Genomic DNA, 12,538 nt, shown 5'->3' on the forward strand with positions numbered 1-12,538 from the left:
AAAAAAAGTGGGGGGTTCCACACAAAATCAAAAATTCAACTAAAGATGCTATTTCAAAGTTGGACTTGTAAACTTAAGAGTTTACATCATACTGCCTGTAGACTACCACCATTTAAAAAGTCATTTTCTGAGGCTATTCAATATAATACACCCTAGGCACTACATAATCTACTTTTCACTAGTGAAAAGAGAACTAAATAGAGTTAAGCAAACTGCTCCATCGAAAGTTCAGTTTTCTCATGTCACCACAAAATTCCTTGAGAAAGAAATAACAAGATAAGCAGTGATGCACTTCCTCTTTCATTGTTGCTGAGAATGTTCCAGACTCGGTGAGAAGCAAAAATTCATCATCTCTGAAGTGAGTAGCTTTTATATTAACAACTTGCCATAGAAAATAGGGGGAAAATCACTCATGATTTTTGTGTCAGTAAAAACTCTTTTGACTGGAAATTCTTCAAGGAGACCCTCCTTATCATCCATTTTATCCCTTGAAGGGTTCTGTGTAGGCATTAGTTTCTTGCAAGTTCATTTTGTATAGTGCTTGGTTGATGAATTTGTGTAGTATAATCTATTTTTATTTTTACTCTTTTATTAATTCAAAAATTTCCTAAGTTACTTTAATATAATTGTGAAATACTGTTTTATTTATTACATTAAATTATGAAAATTGGTAATATTTTCATTCTAAATTTTCACTTATACACTAGCAAGATTCATTTTCATGTAGGTCCCTAGTAATGTTTTCACATTTTCTTATTTCACAGATTTACAAAGAACAATGTTGATGATGATACACACAGAACATTTTATATCAGGTTACTGACATCCACTGTCATTTGTCTTTAGAGAATTCTTTTCTCAGTTTTATAGTGATGATGCAAATAATGAAAATCCTTACCACAGTAACTCATTTATGGTTGCATTATTTTAGTTTAAAAATGGATTTTTTTCACATAAAATACTTAAATTTTGTTTAAAATATAAAACAACTGGTGCCATTGGCATTTTATTTCTTGCAGATTTCCAGCCACAAATTTGAAAAAGCCATTGATACTGTAAGTTTTGAAGGTAATTTCCAGAAATATTTTATAAAAATAAACTCAAATGTGTTGCCAAACATCTGACATGGAAACTTTTGCTCTACCTATATACAAGTCACAAATAGATAAAAAGAAACTCTCCTAGTCCTGGTAGCCTGGAGTTTTGGAACACTTTGATTCTACAGGTTGGATTGGGAGGTAAAAAGATTTGCAGTGCTGGGTCGAAAGAGCAATTACTACCTTGATACAGGGAATGAGAACACAGGGGAGTATAACATCATATAAGCAATCATATTGGATTACTGTTGTGAACTTTCCCAAACAATAGAGGTTTTAACAGTTAACAACGCTAATAGCAAGTCCTCATCTTTCAGCCTTAATGATCTATAACAACAACAACAAAAAAGTAACAGAATCTCTGAGTCATACACAACCTTCTGTTTCTTTGGTCTTGTAAAGACTTTCTGAGAAGCTTAACAGGTGTTATGGTTGCAGCTCTCCAAATCATAGTCTCAGTGTTTGACAAGTCTCTGAAACTCATCTAGTGGCTATGAACTGCTGCAACTAATCTTGATCTCTTCATAACTTTTATCATTTAAGTTGCTTCTGCTTCCTGCCTGTGATATTCTTCTTCCTGTCATTTTCTCAGCTGTTGCTTCTGCATTGCTACTTCCTCTGTTCATTGATACTTCTGTTCATTGCTTCTTCTTGCAATTCTAACAATGATAAACAACAAAAGTAGGCATGAAGGTTTGTTATGTAGTTCAATTCCTATAGTCTGTGACATGCAATAATTGAAACACTAAGTTAACTTGCCAATATTTTCACACACATTTACCCATATGCACATCAATACACATAATTGCATGTACATATATATATGAAAACTTGTGTATAGGCAGTTAGGATAAGTCTTTTATTGCATATCATTTTTCAATACCAGGAGATTATCCAGAAGATGTCACCAATCAGGTTAAGAAAGTGACTTTAAGAGCCTCTTTTCATGGTCAGAGGAAAATGTGTGACAATATCTGTGTCAATACCTAGACAGACTTTGATGCAAATACAAAATTGTTCTTACATCAATTACAGCTATTCTGGTTGACTACAAGAGAATTTTCTCATTATAGCTATGACCAAATAGTTTTATGGTTTTCTGTTGCTCATAAAAACTTACATAGCATTGACTATAGTAAATACTTTATTATTAAATTATCCTGTGGTCAATTAGAACCTTAGTATGTAAGTGGCCTTGCCACACCCTTCTGACTTTCAATGCAATCATGTTTGCTTAGCATATTCTCTAAGACCTCTTGTCCAGGAACGAATCTCTGTCCCATGAAAAGAGGGCAATGAGAAGAAAAAATAGCCTGAGAGTAACAGTAATATGTTCTTGAGAGTAAAGAAATTGTCTTGAATTTGATTAGGAGGTGAAGTGTTCCAGGCAAATTCCAAGGCAAAAGTCTCAGCTTGTCATTTCCTTATTTTATGAAGATGTTTGTGTTAGAAATGGCAAGAAGAAGCTTCACCCAAAAGAAGATTTTTCTCCATTGGAGTCTCTGCCATTTAGTACCTTTTATCAATTTCTGTTTATGTCTAACTACTTTCTAGTGTATTTCTGTTCTTTGTTTTATTATTTTGTGTTTGCTTACTCTTTTCTTAATAAACACACTCATACAAAACGGACAGCAAAGACATGAAAGGTTCATGCTCTCCAAATGTAATACTTGCCAAAGGTGGTTCAATCTCTTAAATACTCAAAACTGAAACATATCTTTGTCCCTGGTGGTATGGGTTCCATGAACTAGTGTGTAGCATCACTAGAGTCAAAGTGTTAAGGAAAGGACACCTTAAGTATTAGCTAACAAAGGGCAATCTTTGACGACATGAAATAAAGCTCTGTCAAATATCTATAATGTTTACTCCCAGGCAACACTAAGCTAATGTTAACTATGAAGAACAAACAAAATCTAGACGAGTATCATTCTGCTATCATTTAACAATAATTCATAAATTTTACAGTGACTAATAACTGCTCCCATGTCAGAGTAAAACAGGAGGCCCTCTATCAGTCTCAGTAATATGCATTGATCTTTATTTGACAGATTTGCATGGTTGGCTATGCATGACTGACTTTGTGTCCATATATAATGCAAACATGCATGCATACACATGTGTGTACACAGATGTAATTGTGTGTGTGCATGTGTTAAATGTTACTTAAATATGTTTTAAATGCATATAAAATGTTTCAGTTATATTACTAATCTTCTCGTAATTTGGCTCTAAATCTAGCCACATGCTAATACCAAGACCTAAAATAATTTTGAATTAGAAATTAACTTTTATCTAGTACCTAATTAATCCTAGCATTTTGTCCAAGTCTTATAATGTGTGACTTCCCTTCATCCCCAAGCATATAAGACTTATAATGTGTGACTTCCCTTCATCCAAATCAAATAATAAAACTAATTCTCTATGCTATTAAGAATCAAGAAGCCTGATAACCTCTAGTATCCAGGCCATGCTGTGTGTTATAAATATTGATACATAATTTATCTTACATATTTTAATTTGAATAGAACTTTTATTTGAAATTTGATTTTCTTTAGCTTAGTTTCTGTCAAACCACTCATTGCTTTTTTGAATTTATTAAAAGTTTCTGATTTGCATAACATAATCACATTTTCTGATCATCATCTCTATGGTTATACCTATTAGCATGCAACTTTCTGCTCCTTGGTATTAAGTTGGCTATTATTGACTTATCAACTTGAATTTTTCATCTCACTTCTACCCCTACCACGCTCTTTTTAATTCTGTAAAAATTCAAAAATACGTGTGTATAAAGACAATAATACAATGTCTTTCCCTGATCCAGTGCCAAGCTACCTTCAAAAGTGATAAATTCCTGTACAGTTTTGTTTACTCTTTATTACTGATTGCTTCAAAAACACACTGCCAGCTATGCATAGCAACTTATAGTAATGTCACCATAAATATAATGTGCATAACAAAAGTACAAGGTTCAATTTTAATCACAGACATATAGCACATTCTTTATATACTTTATAATTCCCCAAAAAATCACCATATGATGAATCTTAGTGAATTACCCCATGAATGCAAAATAAATGTAAGAATTTCTAGCTCATTTTAGAGAAGTTATGCTTTTTAATTTTTGTATTTATTCTTTGAGAATTTGCTACTTCTACATGCAATATATTTTGATCACATTCACCTTTCAACAACCCCATCCAGACCCTACCTTTCCAACTTTATATCTACTTCCTCTGTTATAACCCAAAGTTTGTTATACCTAATGTCCATGAATATAAAGCCATCCAGTGAAGTATAGACAATTGAGCAGTGGCCACATTTCTGAGTAAAAGTGACTCTCCTTCACCCAGTAGCCATGAATTCTAAACAACATCCTAACTACTGAGAAGAGTTGTGTGTTTGGGGATCTTATGAGAGCTGTTGCTTCCTAATTTCTTCCGTTTCCTTTTTCACTGTGTGTGTGTGTGTGTGTGTGTGTGTGTGTGTGTGTGTGTGTGTGTGTGTGTGTTTCATGCTTTTGGGTGCATAATGATATATACTCATGCATGTAGGAGCAAAAGTCAGAGCGGGTACTGGGTGTCTTCTCACTTTCCACTTTATTCTTTTATGACAGGATCACTAGACAAACTATAACTTAACATTTAGTCCAGCATAACTGCTCAGAAAGTTGCAAGGTTTTAAAGTTTCCATTATTGGGGTTACACACACATATAGCTGTCCTCATATTTTTACATAGATGTTAATAATTCCAACTTAGATCTTTATTCCTGTCCAGAAAGTAGCTTTTGCCAGAATGTCACATCCTCATTTTCAGACTATACATATTTTGGAAAAAAATATACATATTTTGGGAAAAAAAGTTGTGAAATTCAAGACTAAAAATAGAATAGTGATGGTGAATCCTGAGGTGAAATAATTACACAAATGAAATGGTCTTTAAAGAGTTTAACTTTCAGACATTTCAGACACTAAACAAGAAGGTTTTGACATGATATAGTGACTAGAATTAATTATAATATATTGCCTACTCCCAGTTACCTACAAAAAAATAGCCAAGTGAAATCATAGAAAATAATGCTCTTGTGAATTAATAAGTGCTCTTTGTTTCACATTATTAACAATACACTTTTATATGTGAATGTGATGTCCAGCACAAAATGTGATTGTTATGGGACATTTGAAAAGTAACAGTGACAGTCTTGATGTGAGGTTGCCTATGTGTGAGTTGAGTTTAAATTGTCAGCAGAAGTAAGTACCACTGAATATCAATTTCTGGTTGGCTATTGAGGAGTAAGCATGCATGCTCCAATCAAGGTTACTCTGGTCACCTTTGTTAAGTATTTTCTTTGAGAAGGATTATCATATGCAATTATTGGTTGAAAGAGGCAGATGTCAATGGGTTTGTGCAATATTTATCTGTATTTTCATTTTACTGACCACCAATTTTTTTTATTTCTTATTGGGTCATTCTTTTCAGGAACTCTCACCAGCCCTATTGAAGAAATTCACAGAACGTTGACTGTGGCAACTGGAGAAATGGGAAGCAAATGCCTGACACATGCCCCAGGTAAGTGAAAAAGAGCTCTCTCATCTTCCAGTGTCTTTGCTATTGTAGCATTTCTTACCTAAATTTGTCAAATGATACTTTTTCTGTATAATATTACAGATTGACAGTTATGCTAAGGTCCTGTCTGCAAGCATTGCAGAGTACCATTAATTGCTTCAGAGGTTGGTTTTATTTCAATGGATGGATCACAATTTTAGCCAGTGATCAGTTTGCCTATTAATCAATCTCTGTTCCATCTTGATCCTGGTATATATTGTAATAAGGGCAAATTATAGTTCAAAGATTTTGTGGGTATGTTTGTATTTCACTTTGTATCCTAACTATAGACTATGGCCACTTATGGTATCATATGTCCCACTGCTAAGAATCTCAGCTCAGGTTACCCCCATAGCCTCTGAGAAGCTCTTCTGAATCAAGTCTCCAGATTGACTCAGAGATGACCCACCCAAAATTTTTCTTCTGTCTTTTTTCCAGCTTCATCTCCCCCTCTCCCCACACCTGATGACTACACTTGTTTTCCTTCTCCACATACTCTCTCACCCAGTTTCTTGTCTCCAACCATTTCAGACATCAGGTTTCTCCCCTCAGAATAAGATTCAAGCATTTTTCATTTTGTCCTCAGTAGTACTTAGCTTCCTTTGCTCTCTCAATTGTAGTATGGTTATCCTGTACTTTAAAGCTAATATTCACTTATGAGTACAGACCATGCATGTTTTTGGCATCTGGGTTACCTCATACAGAATAATAGTTTCTAGAGCTATACATTTGCCTGCAAATTTTATAATGCTCTTATTTTTTCCTAATTAAATATGTACTTAATTAGAAACAGTCGGAGTGTTACCGAAACAGCCTTTGTGATATTGTCAAATGTCTCATATTCTTTAGCAGACATTGTCTTACACCTCTCTGCACACATCCTGGAGAATGCAGAGAAGTTAACTGAAGCATCCTTATGCTTCTTCTTTTGGTCTTCCCAGCAGGTTTGCACAAAGAGTGCATATGAGAACATTTTACCTCTTGTCTTCTTAGGATCTTCTTTGGCCATGTTTAGTTCATTTTCCAATGCAAGACAGAGTTGCCCAGTGCACATTCAACTCAATGTACTGCAATGGCTGTGATATATGGAACCCAATGCTATTGTTTTAATAGCTGCATAGTGCTCAGATATAGATATGTACCATAGTTTCTTTATCCATTACTCAGTTGAGAGACATTTGGGTTCATTCCTACTTCTAGCTATTACAAATGAAGCTATAATGAACACAGTAGAACAAGTGCCTTTATGGCATGGTAGAGTATCTTTTGGGTATCTATCCAGGAATGATATTGCTGGGTCTTGAGTTAGAATTATTCCCAATTTTGGTGACAACACAGTTGATTTACAAGTGGTTGTACCAGTTTTCATTAACACCAGCAATGGATTAGTGTTCTACTTACTACACAACCTCACCAGCATGTTTTGTTACTTGAGTTTCTGATATTAGCCAGTCTCATAGAAGTAAGACATAATTACACATTCATTTTGTATTTAATTTCCCTAATGACTAAATATGTTGAACATTTCTTTATTTCCTGCCTTCTATTCCTTTTCAGTGTGTTTCTTCTTGTTTTATAGAGTTTTCAGGTATACTTTTTGCTGGTATGAGAACTTTCTAATTTCTTTATGGCAGCACTTAATGCTATAAAATTTCCTTCAGAAGTACTTTCATTGTGTTCCATGAATTAGGTTATAACTCATTTCATTTTCCTTGAATTTGAGAAAATACTTAATTTTTTATTTCTTCCCTGTCCCAGAGACCATTAAGTAAGGTCTTACATAAGGGTGCAGGCTTTCTGGCGTTTCTGTTGTTGTTGAACTCCAGGTGATCTGATAAATACAAGACATTATTTCAATTTTCTTGTATGTATCATTTGAGGCTTCCTTTGTGACAGACTACATGGTCAATTTAGTGAAGGACCCATGAGGTCTGAAAAATGTTTTCTGTTTGGGTAAAATATTTCATAGATGTCCATTATGTCTATTTGATTAAAAATGTTCGTTAGTTTCAAATTTCTCTGTTTAGTTTTTGTCTAAATGGCCTGTCAATTGGTGAAAGTGGATTGTTGAAATTCTCTACTATTAAGGTGTGGGGTTCAAGGTTTAATTTAAGTTTTACCAATGTTTCTTTTACAAAAGTGGGTACCACTCTGTTAGGGACATAGGTGTTCAGAAATGAGATATCATTTTGATAGATTTTTTCCTTTGATAAGTATGAATTTTTTTTTCTGTTTTTTTAAATTAATTTTGCTTGAAAATCCATTTTATTAGATGGTTACTCTAGCTTGCTTCTTGTGTCCATTGTCTTGAAAAAACTTTTTCCAGCATTTTTTCTGGGGTAATGACTACCTTTATTGCTGAGGTATGTTTCTTGAATGAAGAAGAATGATGCATCCTGATCTGGATGGAATGTTCACATCCATTCTTCTAGTCTGTCTTTATTGGGGAATTGAGTCCACTGACATTGAGAGATATTAGTGATCAGTGGTGGTTTATTTCTGTTATCTTGATGTATGTCCTAAAAACAAGTCCATTTGCCTGTTCAAGAAACACTGCTAAAGCTTAACTTGCTTATCAAACTCTACACATTAACAACATTTACTGTGTGTGGAGGAGTGGAGTGTGTGTGTGTGTGTGTGTGTGTGTGTGTGTGTGTGTGTGTGCGTGTGTGTGTGTGCATTTATGTTCTTTTCTTGTTTTTGCCTGTGTGGAAATACTTATTTCCTATATTCTCTAGGATATAGTTATCCTCCTTGGGTTGAAGTTTTTCTTCTAGTATTTCCTGTAGGTCTGGATTTATAGGTAGAATTTTTTTTATTTGAATGCATCTTAATATAGCTCATCATCTTCAAATATAGTGATTGAAAGTTTTGCTTGATACAAGTAGTCTTGGTTGGCATCCCTGGCTTTTTAGAGGTTACAAAATATCTAGTTTTTAGAGTCTCCATTGAGATCAGCTATAATTCTGATAGGTCTGCCTTTATATGTTACCTGGACTTTTTCATTTTGCTGCTTTTAGTATTCTATTTTGTTCTGTAGATTTTGTGTTTTGATTACTCTATGGCAGGAGGATTTTCTTTTCTTGTACATTCTACTTGGGGTTCTATAAGCTTCTTATATATTAATAGACATTTCTTTTATTAGGTTTAGAAAGTTTTCCTCTATGATTTTGTTAAAAATATTTTCTGGTCTGTGGAGCTGGGTTTTTTTGTATTTTTCTACTACTATTCTTGAGTTAGGTTTTTTTTTTTTTTTTTTTTTTTATAGTATCTCAGATTTCCTGAATGTTTGGTGTCAGTATCTTTACAGATTTGACATTTATAGATTTAACATGAATCAATTAGTTCTATTTTGTAGTCTATGCCTGAAATTCTTTCTTCAGTTTCTTGTATTCTGCTGGTGATACTTGCATCTGTTGTTCTTGTTCTCTTCCCTAAGTTTTTTATATCCAGGATTTCCTCACTTTGTGTTTCTTTATTGCTTCTATCTCTGCTTTTAGGTATTGCACAGTTTTATTTGTTTCACCTGTTTAATTGTATTTTTCTATATTTCTTTTGTTTTAATTGTATTGGTTATTTTGTTTATTTAAATTTCAAATGTTACTCCTCTCTCAGTTCCCTCTCTCATTGGGAGAACAACAATATCAACCCACCAGACCATACAGAGCTCCCAGGGACTAAATTACCAACCAAAAAATATACATGGAAGTAACCATATGCATACGTAGCAGAGAATGGCCTTGTCTGTCATCAAAGGGAAGGAAGGCCCTTGGTCCTGTGAAGGCTTGATGCCCCAGCATAGAGCAATACTATGGCAGTGGAGCAGGAGTGAGCAGGTGGGTGGAGGAGCAGCCTCATGGAATCAGGAATAAGGAAATTCTTTGTTACCACTTTAAAGATATCTACCAGTTTGATTGTATATTACTGCATTTCATTGAGGAATGTGTTACTTCTTTAAAGTGTTCTGTCATCTTTTAAAATTATATTTAAAATAATTTTCTTTTGCTTCAGTTTTGTCAAACTATCCAAGTCTTGGTATAATAGGGTAAAAGACTTAAATTTCTACTCAATTCATGCCAGACGTTAGTTGCCACTTGGTTGCAGGAGATATTTAAAATGGAAGCACACGGTCGCTATCTGGCCACTATCTTCCCATCTAGGCAAGGCCTGCAGCCAAGAGTGGTGACAAAGTGTTCTTGTTGATGCCATGGCTCAGGCCACCAGCTCAGGTAAGCCAGAAGCACCAGCCCTGGCTCTGCCAATCTTCCATGCTGTCTCCACAAGGCTTGGCTGAGCACAGACCATCCCTTCATCTACTCAGAACCCAGTAGAAATGAAACTCTAATGCTTAATGGTTATCTAAAGGCTTTATATGTTTTCTAATGCTCAATAACAAGATGCCCACACAATTACAGATGTAACCCAATACCAAACATAGATATATCAACTACCTTTGACTGCTAGAGGCACAAGCATATTTGCTGCCAGGTTCCCGTCTCTCTAATCCTCTCTTCCTCCTCTTTCTCTCCTTACTCCTCCCAACTTAGCTCCTCCCAACTTTCAGGGAAAATATTCTGCTACATCCTTGGGTAAATGGAATTATTTCAGGGTCTTTGATTCAATTCTACCTGTCTATTTTAGGCCAGTATTATGCAGTTTTATTATAGTTGAACAGTAGTAGAACTTGAAGTCAGGAATGGTGATACTTTTATCAATTTTTTTTGTACAGGATTTTTTTTATCCTGTTTTGTTTTGTTTCCCTATTTACTTCAAAAATGTGTTGAAGTTTTGACGGGAATTGCATTAAATCTGTTGATTATTTTTAGTATGATAGCAATTTTCCTATATTAATTATATTGATCCAAGAACATAGGTATCTTTCCTTCTTCTGATATCTTCTTTAACTTCTTCCTTCAAAAAGTTGAAGATCATGTCAAACAGAATTTTTTCATACATCCTCAGAGTTACATCCAGATATTTTGTGTTATCTGTGGCTACTGTGACAGGTGTTGTTTCTCTACTTTCTTTTTCAGCTGTCTTATCATTAATATAAAGGTGGGTTCCTGATTTTATTCCAAAATTGTATCCAGGCACTTTGCTGAAGGTACTTATAAGCTGTACAAGTTGAGTGGTATGAATTTGGCGGTCAGTTATATATACTATTATACCATCCACAAATAGTATTTCTTTAACCTCTTACTTTTCATTTTGTACCCCCTTGATCGTTTTGTCTGTTTTCTTGTTTATTTTCTTATTGCTTTACCTACAATTTCAATTACTGTAAAAAAATGGATATAGAGAGTATGGTAAGGCTTGTCCCTGATTTTTGTACAACTGCTTTAATTTTTCTCTATTTAATTAGATATTGACTATCAGCTTGTTGTATAATCCAGTTACTGTGTATATATATGAGGCTTCTGTCCCTAATCTCTCCAAGACTTTTATCATGAATGGGTATTTTATTTTGTCAAAGATTTTTCAGTATCTAATAAGAATAGTGCAATTTTTCTGTTTGTTTATATGATGGATTACATTGACAAATTTTCATATTTTAAACCATCTCTGCATCCCTGGGAAAAAGCCTACTTGATTATGATATATGATGTTTTTGATATGTACTTGAATTCAGTTTGTGAGTATTTTTTTGAGTATCTTTGCATTGATGTTAATAGGAGAAATTGATCTGAAATTCTCTTTGCTGAGTTTACATGTGGTTTAGGTATCAGGGTGACTGTGAGCTCATAGAATGAGATTGACAGTGTTTCTTTTGTTTCTATTTTGTGGAATAGTTATGGAGCATTTTTATTGCCTCTTCTTTCAATGTGTTTTAGAATTATGTAGTAAAATCATATTGCCATGGGCTTGTTTGTTTGTTTCTGAAAATTTGATAATTGGTTCTACTTCTTTAGAGATTATCGAACTATTTAAGTTTTTTATCTGGTCTTGATTTAACTTTGGTAAGTGGGGTCTATTAAGAAAATTGTCCATTCCATTGTTATGACTCCCTTTTCCTTTCTGCTTTTGTTAATTAGAATACTTTCTCTCAGGTTTTTAATTAGTTTGACTAAGGGTTAGTCTGTCATGTTGATTTTCTCAAAGAAATAGTTCTTGGTTTTGTTATTTTTGTATTGTTATTTGTTTCTGATTTATTGATTTCAGCCCCTAATTTGATTACTTCTCATCATTTACTACTCTTGAGTATGTTTACTTCCTTGATTCTACAGCATTTAGGTGTACTTTTAAATTGCTAGTACAGGATTTTAGTGCTCACAACAGTTTTTTCATTGTTTACCATGAATTTATGTATGGAATACTTTAATTTTTATTGAATTCTGAAAATTCCTTTCTTTATTTCTTCCCCTGACCTAGTTATTATTGAGTAGAGGGTTGCTGGTTTCAGCGAGTTTGTGGGATTTCTTTGATTTATGTTATAGTTGAAGTTCGGCTTTAATCCACTGTGGTCTAATCAGGTACAGGGGATCATTTTAATTTTCTTGTATCTGTTTCAAAAAGCTTCATGATCATGCATATAGTTGGTTTTGGAGAATGTTCAAAGTGATGCTGAGAGAAAGGTATATTCTTTTGTGTTTGGGTGAAATGTTATGTACTAATCTGTTTGATCTATTTAATTCATAACATCTGTTACTTTCATGATTTTTCTGTTTACTATAATTCTGAATGTACTGTTCATTAATGAGAGTGGAGTATTGGAATCTACTATTAATATTGTTTGGAGTTTGATTGTGATTTAAGCTTTAGTAATGTGACTCTTATGAATTTGGGTGCCTTAATTTCTGACATAGATGATCAGAAATGAGACATCATTATAGAAGGT

The 12,538-nt window shown here is 33.9% G+C and overlaps 1 protein-coding gene across 5 annotated transcripts in view; it reads left to right on the top strand.

The window, feature by feature from the left end:
• The first annotated feature begins 241 nt into the window (after positions 1 to 241).
• The window catches only part of Adgre3 (adhesion G protein-coupled receptor E3), a 107,584-nt gene continuing 95,287 nt past the window's right edge, over positions 242 to 12,538 (top strand). For 3 of the 5 annotated variants that reach the window (XR_013104739.1, XM_076915409.1, XM_076915411.1), the window contains exons 1-3: positions 265 to 358; positions 1,020 to 1,068; positions 5,578 to 5,667. Coding sequence is in view for 4 of the 5 variants with exons in the window: in XM_076915409.1 (XP_076771524.1) it covers positions 5,637 to 5,667 (31 nt within the window). In the remaining variant the exon portion in view is untranslated. Of the gene's footprint in view, positions 359 to 1,019; positions 1,069 to 5,577; positions 5,668 to 12,538 lie in introns of all 5 variants that reach the window. The other 2 variants (XM_076915410.1, XM_034521695.2) reach the window with 2 other exon arrangements.

This window comes from Arvicanthis niloticus, chromosome 17 (genome assembly GCF_011762505.2).
Source record: "Arvicanthis niloticus isolate mArvNil1 chromosome 17, mArvNil1.pat.X, whole genome shotgun sequence".
In the NCBI taxonomy this organism is placed as follows: Eukaryota; Metazoa; Chordata; class Mammalia; order Rodentia; family Muridae; genus Arvicanthis; species Arvicanthis niloticus.